Raw genomic sequence first — 19353 nt, 5'->3', positions numbered from 1 at the left:
TGACTGTGTGACCTTGGCCAAGTCATGTGCTCCCCATGAGCCTCCGTTCTTCCTTCTGTCAAATGAGGAGTCAAAAGCACCATTCTGATCCATCACAGGTTTCACAGGTTTGTCGGGAGGTCACAAGACCGTGAAAATGAAGGATCTTTAAGGAACTAACTCAGCTCTCTCTGAACAGAACACATTTTAAAATTATTATCACATAGAAGTTTCTTTTTTAAAAAAAGAAAAAAAGATTTTATTTATTTATTTGACAGAGAAAGACACAGCGAGAGAGAGAACAGAAGCAGGGGGAGCGGGAGAGGGAGAAGCAGGCTTCCCGCTGAGCAGGGAGCCCGATGCGGGGCTCTATCCCAGGACCCTGAGATCATGACCTGAACCGAAGCTAGATGCTTAATGACTGAGCCACCCAGGCGCCCCATAGATGAAAACTTAAAAAAATCCCTCTAGGGGCGCCTGGGTGGCCCAGTCAGACATCTGCCTTCGGCTAAAGTCATGATCCCAGGGGCTTGGGATTGGGGCCCCATGTGGGGCTCCACGCTCAGAGCGGAGTCTGCTCCAGATTCTCTCCCTCTGCCTCTGCCCCTCCCCCTGTCCTCTCAAATAAAATTTTAAAAAATAAAATAAAATAAAAGCTCCTCTAAATCCTAACATCAAGAAATAACCAAGTAACCATTTTTTCTTACCATGTTCCTCTGCACATGCACAAGGAGGCAGACTGGCGGGTGGAGAGAATCAGCAAGAGGGAAAGAAAGAAAAGCAGTTTCTGCGAAGGGGCTGGCACTATACATGGTAGTTTAAGTAAAAGGTGTTGAGCTTTTCTTCAATTAAATTAACAGAAGAAAGGGCGCCTGGGTGGCTGAGTCGGTTAAGCGCCTGCCTTCAGGTGAGGTCATGATCCCAGAGTCCTGGGATCGAGCCCCACGTCGGGCTCCCTGCTCAGTGGGGAGCCTGCTTCTCCCTCTCTCTCTGCCTCTGCCGCTCCTGCCTGTTCTCTCTCTCTCTCTCTCATGCTCTTTCTCACTCTCTCTCTCAAGTAAATAAAGAAAATCTTTAAAAAAATTAACAGAAGAAAAATAAATGGATGCTGTATTAGTTTCTTTTTGCCGCTATAACAAATTATAGCAAATGTAGTGACTCAAAACAACACAAATTTACTACCTTCCAGTTCTGGAAGTCAGAAGTCTGGCACAGGTCTCAGTGGCTCCAATCAGGGTGTTAGCAGGTCTGGGGTTCCCTTCTAGAGGCTCCAGGGGAAACTGTTTTCTTGCCTCTTCCAGCTTCGAGAGGCCCCTGCATCCCTTGGCCCATGGCCTTCTTCCTCCATCTTCAAAGGTAGCAACCTTAGTTGGGCTTTTCTCATATCACATCACTCCTGCCTTCTTCTTCCACTTTTAAGGACCCTTATGAGCATATTGGCTCCACCAGATAACCCAGGATAATTGTCTTATTTTAAGGTCAGCTGATTAGCAACTTTAATTCTCTTTTGCAGTGTAACCTAACATTCACAGGTCTCAGGAATTAGGACGTGATCATCTTTGGGGGTCGGGGCATTATTCTGCCGGCCACACGTGCAAAATGTAAAAAACTGCCAAACCTCCACTAAAGTTGTCATCACAACATCCTCTACATTTAAATTTTTTGTAATTTTCTAAGCAAAAAAAAAAAAAAAGATTATGAGAAACCTTTATCAGTTAAGATGCTTTTTTCTGCAAGTAACGGAAATCAACTTGAACCAGCTTGACCAATTAAGAGAATAGATGGGGCGTGCCTGGGTGGCTCAGTCGTTAAGCGTCTGCCTTCCGCTCAGATCACGATACCAGGGTCCTGGGGTCAAGTCCCGCATCGGGCTCCTTGCTCAGCCGGGAGTCTGCTTCTCCCTCTCCCTCTGCCACTCCCCCTGCTTGTGTTCTCTCTCTCTCTCTGTCAGATAAATAAATTAAATATTTAAAAGAGAGAGAATAGATGAACTCACAAAAAGAGGAAGTGGTTTCAGGTTGGTTCAATGCCGTCTCAGAAGCCCCAGATTCCTCCTACCCCTTTCCAGTGCAGCATCCTGAGGCTCGCAGTACTTCTCGGTGCTTATAATAACTAACCTACTACCTCGAGTGGAGGAAAAGGTGGGATGGGGGGCTGGTTCCAGGGAGGCCAAGTCACTGGCCCAAGGCCATCCCACCAGTGAGCGGCAGAGTTGAGATTGCAGGCCAGGCTGTCCAACCATTGCCCCGCCAGGCTCTTAACCATTGTCAGTCCACACTGACGTGTGCTGGTGGGGGCACTCTGGCTCGGAGGCCTGCCTTCCTGAGGGAGTGAGTGGGAGCTGGCTGCCCACGTCTCCAGGCCTGGTGAAGGGCTGCATTTCTCAGCCACAGGCCGGCCTTTAGCCTGTCCATTCTGCATGACTAGGGAGCCGCATGGCCCACCAACCACGGGCATGTGGTCAGGCTGCCTTTTTTTTTTTTTTAAAGATTTTTTATTTATTGGCAGAGACAGACAGCGAGATAGGGAACACAAGCAGGGGGAGTGGGAGAGGGAGAAGCAGGCTTCCCGCCGAGCAGAGAGCCCGATGTGGGGCTCGATCCCAGGACTCTGGGATCATGACCTGAGCCGAAGGCAGACACTTAACGACTGAGCCACCCAGGTGCCCCCAGGCTGCCTTTTGCCTTCTCTCCCCTCTGCCTGGCTGGGCTAGCCTGGGCCTCCGGAAGCCAGAGTGGTGCTGAGGATGGAGCAGGCTCCACCTGGAACCTCGCCAGGCCCAGGGTCTAGAGAGGAGCTGGGAGGAGAAGGCTTGTACCCCCACAGGCCTCAGTTCAGCGTCCTGAGCAACCTGCCCACCGATGTCCCGCCCGCCATCCTAAAAGGCTCGGTCGCTCCCACATTGCTATTGTGCGTTCCCATCTCCAAGTGCTCTACACATGCTGTTCCTCCCTCCTGCTGGCTTATTTTGTCTCTTTTTCTTCTGCTCAGTTAACTCCCTATCCCTCAGATGTCGACTGAGATGTCACCGCCCTGAGGACTGCTTCCTGGCGCCCCCCACTGTGGTGGGCTGAATAATGGTCCTCCAGAAGGTGTCCAGCTCCTAATCCCTGGAACCTGTGAATGTTCACTTATGTGGCAAAAAAAAAAAAAAAAAAAGGACTTACCAGGTGTGATTAAGTTAAGGTTCCAGGAGCGCCTGGGTGGTTCAGTTGGTTAAGCAACCAACTCTTTATTTCGGCTCAGGTCATGATCTCAGAATTGTGGGATCATGCCTGGTATCAGGCTCCACACTGGGCGTGGAGCCTGCTTAAGATTCTCTCTCTCCCTCTCCCTCTGCTCCGCTCCCCCCAAAAAGTTAAGGGTCCATGATGGGGAAATTATCTTGATTATCCAGGCAGGACCTAAATGTAACCACAAATGTCTTTGTAAGAGGGTAGCCGAGGGGGATTTGAGACAGAAGCAGAGAAGACGGGGTACCCGGGTGGCTCAGTCGGTTAAGTGTCTGCCTTCAGCTCAGGTCATGATCCACCGCAGACCTTCCAAGCAATAGATCTTCGACGATTCTCTCCCTCAAGCATCCCGGGTCCCCATGAAAAGAATCAGTCTATGGGGTCTTACGTGGCAATTAGAAGTGAAGCCCAGGGTGCCTGGGTGGCTCAGTCGTTAAGCGCCTGCCTTCGGCTCAGGTCATGATCCCAGAGTCCCGGGATCGAGCCCCGCATCGGGCTCCCTGCTCAGCGGGGAGCCTGCTTCTCCCTCTCCCTCTGCCCCTCTCCTGCTTTCTCTCTCTCAAATAAATAAAATCTTTATAAAAAAAAAAAAAGTGAAGCCCAGTGCTCACTTTGGTGGCACAGATACTAAAAGTGAGGCCCGCATTTGAGAGCCTATCCTGTGGGTGGCACAGGTGTGTTAAAAGATAAACTGATAAACTGAGGCATGCTTAAATTTTCGGTTTCTTGGAGCCTAAGGCAACAGGAACTGGGCAGTGCCAAACCGGAAGTGGTGAGGAGAGCTCCGGACAGGAGCTGGGGGCAAGTCTTTCCTAGGGCAGATGGGAAGCGAAGGGAGGAGATTATTTGATTGGCTAGAGCTGAAGTGGTGGCCTTACCGGGAAAGCCTAGTTGGCTGTTTGTGATGGTTGTTCTGACATTTCGATTTCTTGGATACAAGTGCATTGCTCCGGCTTAGGTTTCGGTTTGCTTACTGAGGCTACTGAGGTATCAGAACCACCTTGGTCTCACGGCCTCCTTGGCTAAGTACTTTTTTTTTAAAGATTTTATTTATTTATTTGACAGAGAGAGAGAGACAGCGAGAGAGGGAACGCAAGCAGGGGGAGTGGGAGAGGGAGAAGCAGGCTTCCCGCTGAGCAGGGGATCCCAAAGCGGGGCTCGATCCCAGGACCCCAGGATCATGACCTGAGCCGAAGGCAGATGCTTAACGACTGAGCCACCCAGGTTCCCCTTGTCTAAGTACTTTTAACAGCTGGTATTCAAACTTTGCCCTCTTAATCAGTGTCACCAAATGGACACCTCTAGCATCATTCAATCCCCGTCCTGTGTGACATCATGAACGGGCACACCCTTGTGTGAGATGCCAGAAGCGTCCCCATCCCAGTGTCCACACCCTAGACTATGATAGTGAGTGTTCAACGTGAGTGACCCCAGAGGTGTGTGACCAGCGTGTGTGACCCCAGTAGTGTCCAAATACCCATTTGGGTGACTGCGGGGGTGTCCACACCCAGTCTGTGTGACCCAAGAGAATTCGCATCCTGGTTTGTTTGACCCCAAGGCCATCCACACCACAGTCTGTGACCTCAGCAGTGTCCACTCCCAAGTCTATACCAGGGACTGTCCCACAACTACTCTGTGTGACCACAGGAGTGTCTACACCTCAGTTTCTGGCCTGAGAGGTGCCAACGCATCACTTATTGGACTAAAGAACTGTCCCCCCACCTCAGTCACGGCAATCCCAGGAGTGTCTCCTCCTCGGTCTGTATAACACCATAGATGTTCACACCCCAATCTGTGCAACACAAGGAGTGCCCAATCCACAGTGTGTGTGATTTCAGGAGTCTCCACTCCCCAGTGTGTTTAATGTCAAGAGTGTCCCAAGCTCCCTCTGTGTGACCCCAGAGATTTCTACTCTCCAGTGTGTGTGATGGACACCTTGGAGTGTTCACACCTCTGTGTGACCCTGTGTCTGTCCACACTCCAGTGTGAGTGACTCCAGGAATGTCCAAACCTCCATCTTGGTGACCCCATGTCTGTCCACACCTGCTCATTCTTACCTCATAGTTGTCTACACCTTAGGCTGTCTGAGCCCAGAAGGGCCCACATCCCAGTCTGAGTGATCCCAAAAGCTCCACAATCCAATCTGCTATCTGACCCCTGGGATGGCCACACCCTGATATGTGTGACCCTGTGAATGTCTACTAGCCAGGCTGGGTGACTCAGGAGTGTCTCCTCCTTAGCATGTGTGACTCTAGAAGCTTCCACACACAAATCTGTTTGTAGGACCGCCCACACCCCAGTTTGTCTGACTACAATAGTGTCAACACACTAGTCAATCTGACTCCAGAAATGTCTACAACCCACTCTGTGTGACCCCAAGAGTGTGCAGTCTCCAGTGTGTGTGATTCAAGGAGTATCCACTCCCTAGTGTGTGTGACTTCTGGATTGCCCAAACCCCCGTCGGAGTAACCCAAGGCTGTCCACTCCCCAGTGCATGCTACCTCGTGTGGTGGCCACATCCCTGTCTCTGTGACCACCCCCAGGGTGTCCGCAAAACAGTCTCACAATGGTATATTCCAAGACAGTACTGGATTCCTCAGTGCCGCTGCTCCGGCCCGCCCTCTGTGGGTGTGACTTGCGAGGGGCTCTTCATGCCTAATTCAGTGGACCATTGTCCCTAGCTCCCGCCCACTCCATTAAGTGGCCTCTCTAATCCTATTTCCCCTCACTCTCTCCAGGGGACCATTGAATTGCCATATCCTCCTCCCCGACCACACACACATCTGTCCACATCCCCAAAGAGACCATCCGAGCCCCAGACCCTGCGGATCTCAGAGAGAGCCAAGGCCAATGCGGCCAGCCTCCTGCCACAGACTCCGCCCCGCAGGGAGGAGTGGAAAGAAAGCCAATAGAGGCACCACTGATGGGAATAAAACCTTCCAGAATCTTGTGAAACATCTAGGGAAATCAACTTTGTACACCCTCTTCTTCCCCAACTAGAATGTAGGCTCCACGTGGGCAAGGACATTTGTCCCATCCAGTTCTTTGATGTCTCTTCAGCACCTAGGACAGCACTCGCTACACAGAACACGCTCCTTAGGTGTTTGGCGCATGAATGAACCCTCTGACGCAGCAATTCCACTTCTAACTCCATCTAACACGTACACACATTCTCCGAGCTGTGTGCACAAGGCTGGTAGGAGCGAACAGTTGGGACAACCTTATAAATCTGCACATAGAGCCGATGCCTATTGCAGAGTGAAAGAAATGCTGGGGGTTAGTGTTCTACCACAGGGCACCCGCTGCACATGAGGCAGGATGGGTGGGACATGTGGGTGCTTATGGGGGTGGGGGTGCCTTCTGCAGCACAGGCCATTGACAAGGAAAAGCAGGTGGGAGTTAGTCATGGTGACGTGTGTGTGTGTGTGTGTGTGTGTGTGTGTGTGTAAGGAAACACCAGAAACTGACCTCAGTGGTAATTTTTGGAGTATGGAGGTGGAAATGACCTTGTAGTCCATATATGGATATACTGTTGAAACCTTTTATTCAAACCTATATTCATGTGTTATAAAGGAAAATCATATGCCAAAATCTATATGCATAGCATAGAGAACTTGTATGTATGTGTGTGGGGGGGGTACTTGGGGTGTGCCTAGGAACAAGAATCTCAAACTCACATGCCCCAGGGGCTAGACCAGTAACCCCCAAGAGAGAGGGAACTCAGTTCAGGGTAAGGTCAGCAGCAGTGGGACTGATGAATGGTCCCTGCGTCTCAGCAGTGCAAGGAGAGGGCGTGGTAAGGGATGGATGGGGATGGGGAAAACCTCAAAGCTCATACACCAAAAGAACTCAGAAACATTGCACCCTGGGACACAGAACACTTAATAGCTTAAGAGATCTTGGCTCAGAAACAGACCCCCAAGTCAGTGGTCATACCCTAACTCAGACAGCTTTCAGCTTCACACCCTGGACACAAACTCTGACTCCCAAACAGATCAGCACTCTCACACTCTGGGGACACAAGCCTACATAGACCAGAGGCCTCAACCCTAGAATAAAGATCCCCTCACCGTACTTGGGATGGGCGTTTTTTTTATTATTACAAAGTAAGCCCTTACACATACACCTTGTAATGGACTGAGAGTTTGTGTCCCCCCAAATTCATATGTTGAAGTCCCAGCCCCCAGTGTGATGGTATTAGGAGGTGAAGCCTTTGCAGGGTGGGGGTGATTAGGGTTTCGATGAGGTCATGAGGGTGGGGTCTTCAATATGGGATTAGTACCCTTACAAGAAGAGACTAGAGGGCGCCTGGGTGGCTCAGTTGGTTAAGCAACTGCCTTCGGCTCAGGTCATGATTCTGGAGTCCCTGGATTGAGTCCCGCATCGGGCTCCCTGCTCAGCAGGGAGTCTGCTTCTCCCTCTGACCCTCCCCCCTCTCATGTGCTCTCTCTCTCATTCTCTCTCTCTCAAATAAATAAAATCTTTAAAATAAAAAAAAAAAGAAGAGACCAGAGAGCCTTCTCTTTCTCTCCGCCATGTGAGGACACAGAGAGAAGGTGGTCATCCTCAAGCCAGGAAGAGAGACGTCACCAGCACGTCACCCTGCTGGCACCCCGATCTCAGACTTCTGGCCCCCAGAACGGTGAGAGAATTAATTTCTGTTGTTTAAGCCCCCCGGTCTGTGGTACTTTGTTATGGCGGCCTGAGCCGACGAAGTCAGACCTCAAGCTTGTACTTTCGGGGTCCTGAGTTTTCTATCAGAGTCCTTGCACTCGCACCGCCTACCTCTGTCACCACCAGCATTCCTCAGCCCGTGGCCCTCCCATTCGTGCCCCTTGATCTCAGGGCACTGAGCCAGAGGGTTGTCTGGAGGCTCCAGGGCAAGGACACCTTGCCTGCCATGCTATGCCGTCTGCCCTCCAGGCAGCCAGCCAGGATGTGGGGCAGAACTTCCCAGAAGCAGGTGAGTGGGGTGGTCCCAGGGGCCTGGGGCATGGGTGTTCACACCAAGGTTGGGGATCCCCCAGCCCAGGCCTGCTAACCTGCTTCCCTTCTTTGTGGACTATCCTGGGGTGCTGACATCCATTTTTCCGTCCTCCTGTCTCTTCCGCTTTCAAAGACAAGCAGAGGGCAGCAGAGGGACACGGAAAGACCCTGTTGCTGCACTGTGGTCAGACACCAACATGCCTGCAAGAATGGGCCTGGGCTGAGGGCTGACTGCTCCGCCCCCTCAGGGTGGCTCCAGGAATGTCAGGATGGGGCAGTGTGGGAAGGGACCAGGAAACCGGGCACTGACCTTGAGGTTCATCCTGAAGGAAACCTTGAAGAGGATTCTGTAGAAAAATAGGAGGCAGGAAGGAGGGCATCATGTTCTGGGCACGCTATCAGAGAGTGTTACTGTGAGGAATAAAATGTATTTCGTGTAGTGCTTAGAATCAGGGCTTGGCACAGAGTAAGCCTTATATGATTACTATGTCCTGAGGATCCTTTCATTTTTTTTTTAAGATTTTATTTATTTTTTGACAGAGAGAGAGAGAGACAGCGAAAGAGGGAACACAAGCAGGGGGAGTGGGAGAGGGAGAAGCAGGCTTCCTGCTGAGCAGGGAGCCCGATGCGGGGCTGGACCCAGGACCTGAGCCGAAGGCAGATGCTGAACGACTGAGCCACCCAGGTGCCCCAGCAAGGATCCTTTTATAAACCAGCCTCCCTAATGTCACCTCAACAACCCTGAACTATCTGTCCCTTGCCTTCCCTGCCTGTTCAGCCTCGCTCACTCTTGGATTTTAAACCACACTAGCCTTCTTCTGGTTCTTTAAGAGAACCAGCCCTGCTCATCCTTGAATTTGTGAGGTTGGAGCTCCTTGTCTGCAAAACAGGATCTGCAGGAGTGAGTCTGAGCTGGCAGGGCATTGAGAAATGGGAGAAATGGGTTGAGTTGATTTCCAATATACTACCAAAATTGAAGGAGGGGGTGCGGCTAAAGCAGTGCATAGGGGGAAATCTATAGTTCTAAATGCATAAATCAGGAAAGTCGAAAACCAATGACCTGAACCTTAAAAAAAAAAAAAAGGCACCCGGGTGGCTCATTTGGTAGAGTGTCTGCCTTTGGGTCAGGTCATGATCCCAGGATCCTGGGATTGAGCCCCGCATCAGGCTCCTTGCTCGGCGGGGAGTCTGCTTCTCCCTCTGCCCCATCCCCCTGCTTGTGCTTGTGCTCTCTCTCTGTCAAATAAATAAAAATAAAACCTTTAAATAAAAAACAAAACCAATTACCTGAGCTTCCATATCAAAAAGCTGGAAAAGGAACAGCAAATTGAACCCTGAGAAAGTGGAAGGAAGGAAGGAATTATAAAGATAAAAGCAGAAACGGGTGAAACAGAAAGCAAGCATCCATTGGATACAGTCAACAAGGTCATAACTTGGCTCTTTGAACACATTAATAAAATATTAGTAATTTCTGTTTTCTCTCAAGCCATTAAGAGAAAAAATATAAACTACCAATATCAGGAATGAAAAGGGGGTGCTGTTACAGATCCTACAGACATTAAAAGGTTTTTAACATACAACTTTATTTTCAATGGAGCCCAAAGGTCAATTTCTCATTCTACTGCTTGTGTGTTCCCACGGATCCTCTGTATCCATGAGGACAGCAGAGCTCAGCAACTTTGCTAATGCTTCCCCTCACTGATGAGCATAGAACAGCACAGTATTTTTTTAAGCTGGGGCTCACTGCAATCAATTGTGTAAAATGTAATGGTTTGAATGGAATTGAACATAGTCGAATGGAATGAATAAAATAGTATAGAGCAGAATGCAATGGAATAGAATAGAATAGAATAGAATAGAACAGAATAGAATAGAATAGGAGTAGAAGTCAGACTTTGTGCTAGGCACTGGGCCTAATTGTTGTAGTAGATATCCACTAATTGAACAAATATTATTGAATATCTGCTGGTTGTTTGGGACACAGTGGGGAACAAAACAGAGAGAAATATCTGCCCTTATGTAGCTTATATTCTAGTCAGAGAGACAGATATTAGCATATGCATTAGATATGCATACAGCTCTGAGGCCAAGGATACAAAGATGGCCCTTATGAGGAACAGGCAAAAGGATAATGTAGCTTGAGATGGATAAGGCTGTAGAGACTAGGGGCCATGCTAGGGAGTCTGAAATTTAACAAGATGACCACGACAACATCATCATCATCACGGTGAACTCTTACAGCACAGTGCCAGATATTGTTCTAAGCCCTTAAAAATCCAACTCTTTTTTTAAATGTTCACAATAATCTTATACGTCTAAAATCATGCACATTTTACAGAAGGGGAAACCAAGGCACAGAGAGATTAATTAAACATCAGTCTGGCTCCCAGAATCTGTTCTTTTAACCACAATACTCTGCTATTGTGCCAGACCACAGGCACCTTATAACCTTGTAGCAGATGTTGTGTAAATATACAAATTACTAAAGAATGCAAATCAAGAGAAAGATCAGGTGGAAAGTGTGCTGAGGGCAGGAAGTAAGAAGGGGGGAGTTGTGTCCTCCCACTGGGCGTCAAGGTGGATCTGTAAACACACATGCCTAGAAACATTTATGTCATATGAGATGCTCCCTTCCTGTCCTGGCATAGCTGAGGAGAAAAATGGGACTGGGTTTAACTGGCCAACAGAGGGCTTGTACTCACAGGGTTGGGCCTCCTCTGTGTCTTGTCATTCCTTGCAAAAGAGAGGAATTCCAGTTTGGGGACAACGAGAGATGATTTGGTCTTGGTCTTCATCTTATCCCTTACCTTCATCTCTATCCCTCTACAAGGGGAAAGAAATAGAACAAGAAAACAGTAGAGAGGGGCACATGGGTGGCTCAGTCGTTGAAGCATCTCCCTCTTCCGCTCCCCCTGCTTATGTTCCCTCTCTCACTGTCTCTCTCTCTCTCTCAAATAAATAAATAAAATCCTAAATAAAAAAAGAAAACAGTAGAGAGTGGTCATGGCGGACTCTTATGAATCCGCACATGGGTGATAAGATTTGACTCAAGTGGGCACCTGGGTGGCTCAGTCAAACATCTGCCTTAGGCTCAGGTCATGATCCCAGGGTCCTGGGATCAAGTCCCGCATTGGGCTCCCTGTTCAGCAGGGAGTCTGCTTCTCCCTCTCCCTCTGCTGCTCCCCCTGCTTGTGCTCTCTCTCTCTCTCTCAAATAAATAAAATCTTTTAAAAAAAAAAAACCACTCTACTCAAGTTTCCTCTCAGGACTTTCCCCTGGAAATGGGGTTGAGGAGGAAGCATAGTCCTTGTGGAGATGAGGGGAGGTGAAGAGAAGGAAACAGGAAACATGGGTGGACCAGAGGCAATGTGATCTCTTTCAAATTTTTTTCTTCTTTAAGTCGTGGAGGAACAGCAGTCAGACTCTTTCACCATGCCTTATCCATAGGCTTGACCGTATTGTGATGACGGTAAAGAGTATCAAAGACACCACCATGTTTTATTCCAAGATCCTGGGCATGGAAGTCACAACTTTCAAGGTAATCACTTTCTCAAGTACAAACTGCAAGTGAAGTAGAATTTGGTTATAATACTCTTAATCCCTCCCCCTAAAAACACCCCACAGGAAATCTGTGAGAAAAAAGGATCAATGTAGGAGATTCCAAACTCTGAAAAGTAGAACTTCCAGAGAGAATAGAGAAAAACGAGGGGAGGAAATTGCCATAAAAGTAATGCAAGAGAATGTTCCAGTTTTTATCCAGAAAGGGTTAACTGAGTATCCAGCACGAAGTACCACTACACAGTATAATAAGAATGAATCTTACAAATATAAGAGTGAATAAAAGAAGCAAGAAACAATATTGACATATTTATTTTATTTTATTTTATTATGTTATGTTAGTCACCATCATTAGTTTTTGATGTCGTGTTCCATAATTCATTGTTTGCGTATAACACCCAGTGCTCCATTCAATATGTACCCTCCTTAATACCCATCACCAGGCTCACCCATCCTCCCAACCCCGTCCCCTCTAGAACCCTCAGTTTGTTTCTCAGAGTCCATAGTCTCATGGTTCATCTCGCCCTCCAATTTCTCCCCCTTCATTTTTCCCTTCCTACTATCTTTTTTTTTAACATATAATGTACTATTTGTTTCAGGGGTACGGGTCTGTGATTCATCAGTCTTACACAATTCACAGCGCTCACCATAGCACATACCCTCCCCAATGTCCATCACCCAGCCACCCCATCCCTCCCACCCCCCACCACTCCAGCAACCCTCAGTTTGTTTCCTGAGATTAAGAGTCTCTTATGGTTTGTCTCCCTCTCTGGTTTCATCTTGTTTCATTTTTCCCTCCCTTCCCCTATGATCCTGTCTTGTTTCTCAAATTCCTCATATCAGTGAGATCATATGATACTTGTCTTTCTCTGATTGACTTATTTCACTTAGCATAATACCCTCTAGTTCCATCCATGGCATTGCAAATGGCAAGATTTTGGGTTTTTTGATGGCTGCATAATATTCCATTGTGTGTGTGTGTATATATATATATATATATATATATATATATATATATATATATATATACCACATCTGACACTTAGATATGTTCTCATGAAATTATAGAACATCGAAGTGGAAATGAATATCCTACGATCTTTCAAAGAGGTTAAAAAGAAAAGTAGCTCAGTCAGTAGAGCATGCCACTCTTGATTTCATGGTCGTGAGTTTGAGTGCCATGTTGGGCATGGAGCCTACTTTAAAAAAAAAAAAGAAAGAAAGAAAGAAAAAGAAAAGTAATTCAACTACAAAGGGAAAAGAAATAATGCAGATACCAGATTGCCCAAGAGTCACATCAGAGACCAGAAGACAATAGAACAATTTCAAGATTCTGAGGGGAAATTCTATGTCCAGCCAAACTATTAATCAAGGTGAGTGTAGAATAAAACATTCTTAGATATATGGGGGCACCTGCCTGGCTTAGTCTGTAGAGCATGTGACTCTTGATCTCAGGGTTGTGAGTTCAAGCCCCACATTTGGCACAGAGTTTCCTTAAAAAAAATCGTAGGTATAAAAAGAGAAACCTTGCCCACTTGCTTTGAAAATTACTTGAGAGCATCTACATCAAAATGAGTGATTAAACCAGGAATAGGGGGGGCGCCTGGGTGGCTCAGTCGTTAAGCGTCTGCCTTCGGCTCAGGTCATGATCCCAGGGTCCTGGGATCGAGCCCCGCATCGGGCTCCCTGCTCAGTGGAAAGCCTGCTTCTCCCTCTCCCACTCCCCCTGCTTGTGTTCTCTCTCTCGCTGTGTCTCTCTCTCTGTCAGATAAATAAATAAAATCTTTAAAAAAAAAAAAAAAAAAAAAAAAAAAAACCAGGAATAGGGAAGACATCAAAGTCAGGACACATTGGCTCCCAAGAGGAAGATCCCAGAAAGATACCTAGAAAACACTCAGTCCAGTTTGGAACAGGAGAAAAAAAGGTCCCAAGAAAGAGAGAGAGCCAAAGGAAAAAAGTGAAATAAAGTCATTTTCTGGTAGAATGGATGTGGTATCAGCCACAGCGATAGAAGAGAAAGATATAGGAAAATGATAAAAGAAAGGAAAGAGGTGGAGAGGGTGGGGACATGAAGAGGACAGGAGGGCCAGTGAGATACTAGCTGTAGTTCATCTATCAAAACCTAAAGATGAAAGTGGGTCTTTTAAAAATTATAAAGGAACTAAAAGAGGAACTACAAATGATGATAGAATTCTATTGGTAGGGGGGAGTAATGTGGATGAGCTAAATTCTTGTTTATCCGAGCAGGGAGAGGAGTGAAAATGTCTCAAGTTGCTAAATCAAGAAAATGGCTAAAGTTGCCCATTATCAGTCACTGACTGTATCTGGGGGTACATAGGAGAAAACTCAACGAACAGTGGGTGAAAGAAGATCGAGTTTTCTTTTTCTCCCATTTAACAACCTCTGTAGAAAGTTGGGGCTCAGCCAAAGTCTGGGAAGGAAGAGGACGTGAATGGGCCAGAGGTGCCAGCTCAGTGGGACCAGGAGGTTTCCGGAAGCTCCATCCGCAACCTCTGCTGACATCTCATTGTCCAGTCCATCTTACATGCCCCCCCCCATCAAGGAATGCTGGGAAATGGCTTTTTAAGCCGGGCACACAATTGACCCCATTGAAATTTGGGTTGTTTATAAGAAAAAAGGGAGAAATGTCTATTATATTGTATACTAAGTAAATGTATATTAAGACAAATTGCTGTCTCTGCCACGGGTAGTATTTACATATTATTTGAAGATAATGCAAATAATTTCCAGAAGAAATACACACACACACACACACACACACACACACAGGCTGAAAGCAGTTGCCTCTAGGGAATGAGACTAGGCTGGGGTGGGGCGAGGGACTGTTATTTTTAATTAAAAGCCCCGTTGTACTTTGTTTTAACCTTGTTGGGGTAGGTAGGGGGCTTTGTCTCATGCTCATCTTGGGGGTTTAGTTCTTCCTCCCCAAATAGGGTGACCTGACAGTTAAGCATCTGCCTTCAGCTCAGGTCATGATCTCAGGGTCCTGGGATCGAGCCCCACATTGGGCTCCCTGTCAGCGGGGAGCCTGCTTCTCCCTCTCCCTCTGCCCGCCGCTCCCCCTGCTTGTGTTCTCACTCTCGCTCTGTTAAATAAATAAATAAATCTTAAAAAAAAAATAGGCTGACCGGAAAGCATTGTGTTTTGGAGACCAGAAATTGAACCTCCACAAGGTGGGAAAGGAATTTGAACCCAAAGCTGCTCACCCAGTTCCTGGCTCCGTGGACATATGCCTGATCACAGAGACACCTTTGGAGGAAGTGGTCCAGCACCTCAAAGTGAGTGGGATGTTGGTTCTTTTCGAGAAAGCTGCGGCTGGTACAGTGGAAACAGGAGCACGACCCAGTCAGGTCTTCCTCAAATTTCAGACATAACAACTTTTGTCACTTCCAGATAATGCTTGTACACAACTGTTTGCTCATTATTTTTGCTGACATCATTGTTTCATGTAAACAAATCTATTTTAAAGGGGACCATTACAGGGGCGCCTGGATGGATCAGTCGTTAAGCATCTGCCTTCAGCTCAGGTCATGATCCTGGGGTCCTGGGATCAAGACCCACGTCCGGCTCCCTGCTTAGCGGAAGCCTGCTTCTTCCTCTCCCACTCCCCCTGTTTGTGTTCCCTCTCTCGCTGTCTCTTTCTGTCAAAAAATAAATAAAAAAATCTTTTTAAAAAAAAAAAGGGAAACATTACGTCCTTTTTTTTAAAGATTTTATTTATTCATTTGAGAGAGAGCACGAGCAGGGGGAGGGACAGAGGGAGAGGGAAAAGCAGGCTCCCCACTGAGCAGGGAGCCCAATGCAGGGACTCAATCCCAGGACCCTGGGATCATGACCTGAGCCGAAGGCAGACGCTTATCCATCTGAGCCACCCAGGCGCCCCCACATTACATCATTCTTGTAAAAAAATTACAAACTTAAATTCTTTTTACAGAAACGCATTTCTGTAAAAAGCCAAAGTTTCACCAGTTACGTGAAAAGCCCATCATATCTTGACACAAAGGGAAGATAACTTGTAAAAAACAAACGGCTATAAAAATACCAGTCGTGGGGGCGCCTGAGTGGCTCAGTCAGTTAAGCGTCTGCCTTCGGCTCAGGTCATGATCCCAGGGTCCTGGGATAGAGCCTGGCGTGGGGGCTCCCTGCTCAGGGGGGAGTCTGCTTCTCCCTCTCCCTCTGCCCCTCCCCCTGCTTGTGTTATCTCTCTCTCTCTCTCACTGGCTCTCTCTCAAATAAATAAATAAAATCTTATCCATTTCCTTTCTCTGAACCCTCTGGGCCTGACATGACAAGGGGAGATTTAGCAAATGGTTGAGGAGGTGCTAAGGACTTGTTAGCATCCACCAGAGCCTTGCTTCTTGGTATAATCAGAAGAATTGAAATAGGGGGCGCCTGGCTGGCTCGGTCAGAAGAGTATGCAACTCTTGATCACGGGGCTGTGAGTTCGAGCCCCACATTGGGTGTAGAAATTACTTAGTGAGAAAAAAAAAGGACTGAAATAGGATTGAAGAGGGAATATTTAAAGGGGTGTCCCTCTAACACTTAAAATGATTTCATGTAAGGGAAGCATTGCTTCTCCTTTTGGGGAACACAGATTAAGGTTTTGCATATAATCTTTCTTTGGAAAGTATCAGTGGAAAAGGCCGGTTCGGAAGTAAAGTGGGGAAAGCATAGGGGGTTAAGAGCATGGACTTTGGTCCAGGCTACCTGGGTTTCAATTCTGACTCTGCCACCTACTAGCTAATATTAGGTACCATCATCATCCCCACTTTACAGATGAGGAAACTGAGGCACAGAGCAGTTAGGTACTATGCCCAAGGCCATACAGCTGGTCCATGGCTGGAGCAGAGTGAGGGAGGGGAGACTGGCAGGAGATGAAGTGAGAAAGATATCAGGGGCCTTCTGGGGATTAAATTTTGGTCTCACACATGAACTATGATGAATGACTTTTGTCTTTCCCTCCCATTTCAGGCTTGTGAGGTTCCTATTGAGGAGGGTCTGGTCCCCAGAACAGGGGCGAAAGGACTCATTATGTCCATCTACTTCCGAGATCCTGATGGAAACCTGATTGAGGTGTCCAACTATATCTCCTCATGATTGAGGCTGGCCCTCCTCCATTCTGTTCCCTGTCATGTCTCCCTCTCCCTTCCTTCCTGCAAGCTCTTACCCAAGCCCAGAAATCTCCAAGGACTGAGGACTTGGGCACTTCATTCTTCCTGGGGGGGGGGGGGAGACTGATTTGGGTTTGGGACCAAAACTACCTATCTGAATATCCCCCATCCAAGGTCCCCCCTAATAAATGAATAAGCTCTCAACGAATACGAGCTCTTCATTATTATTGTCCCAGTGTTATGTATGGATGTTTGTCCAGGATGTGAGGTCTCTGAGCTGTTTGGGGGTCAGTGACCAGGGTATGACATCTCTGAGGACCAAATCCAGGGTCATCCCCTTGGGATTCAGGGCCCTGATAGATTTCTCCTTGTTAGTTAGCCCATCCTTTTGGAATTCACCTCACCCCTTCCAAGTGCTGTCTGCTGTGTCCTCCACCCCAGAGGCCTCACTGAACCTCAAGATCTCTGTGAGTTCCATGGAACCTTCAAGGACCACCCCAGATGATACGACCTCTTCCTGGAGTGCCTTATCTGACCACACCCCCAGGGTATGTGGTACTTTCTACCTTTGGATCTGTTAGGTCCAGACTCATCTCGATTGAGGCTTAGCTCCTGACAGAGTAGACAGGACAAGGACAAACCTCATTTGTGTCTGTCCTCCCCCACCCCCCCCACCAATACCATCCTTTCAATCAACTAATAAACATATATTGAGCACCCACCGTGTGCTTGGCCCTGTTCCAGACATTGGGGAGACAGTGTTAAACAGAAGAGATAAGCATATCTAAGTTTGGAGATACAGAGAATGAATAAAAATAAGTAAGGAAAATACAAAGTATATTAGAGGATGAGAAAGGCTTTTGGAGAGAAAGAAAACATGGAAAAGAGGGAACGCAGCTAAAAATCGCTGGGGCAGTTTCTTTTTTTTTTTTAAGATTTTATTTATTTATTTGACAGAGAGACAGTGAGAGAGGGAACACAAGGAGGGGGAGTGGGAGAGAGAAGCAGGCTTCCCGCCGAGCAGAGAGCCCGATGCGGGGCTCGATCCCAGGACCCTGGGATCATGACCTGAGCCAAAGGCAGATGCTTAATGACTGAGCCACCCAGGCGCCCTGCTGGGGTGGTTTCTGATGTGTAAGAGGATGGTCAGGGGGCCATCTTCACCGAGGGAGCTATTTGAGCACGGATCTGAGGAGATGAGGGAGGGATTGGCCCCGATAGCTGGAGGAAGAGCAGAACAGGCAGAGAGAACAACCAGTGCAAAGGCCCTGAAGTGTGGCCATGCCTGGTGCCTGAGGAACAGTGAGGAGGCCAGTGCAGAGGCAGCAGTGAGTTGGCGGGGGGGGGGTGGGCAGGGAGGGGGTAGCAGGAGGTGAGGTCAGACAGCGTGTGGGGGAGAGATTGTGTAGGGTCTCGTGGGCCTTGGAGAGAACTCTGGCTTTTACTCTGAGTGACTGGAGAGCAGGAGGTCGTGAGCGGAGGAGGGCCGTGATCTGACTTAGGATTTAACAGGCTCCCTCTGGCTGTTGTGAGGACAATAGGCTGTAGGGGCAGAAGCAGGGGGGACCGTGAGGGGGAGGCTACTGCAGAGGTCCAGGCCAGCGATGCCGGCAGGGGAGGTGATAAAAAGTGGGTAGATTATGGAGATATTCTGAAGACAGAGACTGGACGAGTTCGCCAAGAGAGAAAATGTCAGTGGGAGAAGAGGTCCGAGGACATTTAGAATTCTGAAACAAGGATGAACCAGGAAACGAGGCAGGCAGAGAGGAAGGGTAAGAGTACGGCTTCCTGGGCGCCTGGGTGGCTCAGTTGGTTAAGCGACTGCCTTCGGCTCAGGTCATAATCCCAGGGTCCTGGGATCGAGTCCCACATCGGGCTCCCTGCTCTGCGGGAAGCCTGCTTCTCCCTCTCCCACTCCCCCTGCTTGTGTTCCCTCTCTCGCTATGTCTCTCTCTGTCAAATAAATAAATAAAATCTTTAAAAAAAAAAAAAAAAAAAAAGAGTACGGCTTCCTGAAGGAATGAGTGATGGATGAAGGAGCATGTCTGACGGTCTCTTGAGGTGAGCAAGCCCCTAGTCCTGTGGGCTCTGGTCTCGAAACAGTCCCCAGCTGGTAGTTCAGCCAGACCCTATGAGTGAATCCCCAAAGAGCCCCAAAAAGGCTGGGAAGAGAGGATGTGTCAGGATGTGAGTTTCAGCATGTGAAAGGCTCTGCCAAAAGCTGTAGCAGGTCTCCTATTTTAATTTTTTTTTATTATTTGCTTAGTTTTATAATTAAATGTTTATTAAAATAATATAACCTGGGGGCACCTGGGTGGCTCAGTCAGTTAAGCGTCTGCCTTCAGCTTAGGTCATGATCCCAGGGTCCTGGGATCGAGTCCCACATTGGGCTCCTTGCTCAGTGCAGAGCCTGCTTCTCCCTCTGCCTGCCACTCCCCCTGCTTGTGTTCTCTCTCTCTTAAATA

General features: G+C 47.9%; 1 protein-coding gene and 1 long non-coding RNA gene across 8 annotated transcripts in view; one reads left to right on the top strand and one right to left on the bottom strand.

Moving 5' to 3' along the window:
* LOC144380598 (uncharacterized) overlaps nt 1-19353 on the bottom strand; it is a 79586-nt gene that overhangs the window by 49726 nt on the left and 10507 nt on the right. The gene's annotated exons all lie outside the window — the stretch shown is intronic.
* Nucleotides 8113-16874, top strand: GLOD5 (glyoxalase domain containing 5). The gene is made up of 4 exons (XM_078064187.1): nt 8113-8175; nt 11599-11736; nt 14900-15055; nt 16749-16874. The coding sequence occupies exons 1-4, from the start codon at nt 8113-8115 to the stop codon at nt 16872-16874; spliced, it is 483 nt and encodes a 160-aa protein (XP_077920313.1).

Source organism: Halichoerus grypus, chromosome X (assembly GCF_964656455.1).
Source record: "Halichoerus grypus chromosome X, mHalGry1.hap1.1, whole genome shotgun sequence".
In the NCBI taxonomy this organism is placed as follows: domain Eukaryota; kingdom Metazoa; phylum Chordata; class Mammalia; order Carnivora; family Phocidae; genus Halichoerus; species Halichoerus grypus.
The sequence above is the reverse complement of the archived record's forward strand: the minus strand, read 5'-3'. Positions and strand labels throughout refer to the sequence as shown.

Excerpts from the sequence above, each read along its gene's own strand:
- GLOD5 (XM_078064187.1), top strand. The coding sequence starts at position 8,113 with ATGCTATGCCGTCTGCCCTCCAGGCAGCCAGCCAGGATGTGGGGCAGA. Across the intron at positions 11,737-14,899 it reads TGGAAGTCACAACTTTCAAG|GCTGACCGGAAAGCATTGTG; the intron begins GTAATCACTTTC and ends AAAAAAAAATAG. Across the intron at positions 15,056-16,748 it reads AAGTGGTCCAGCACCTCAAA|GCTTGTGAGGTTCCTATTGA; the intron begins GTGAGTGGGATG and ends CTCCCATTTCAG.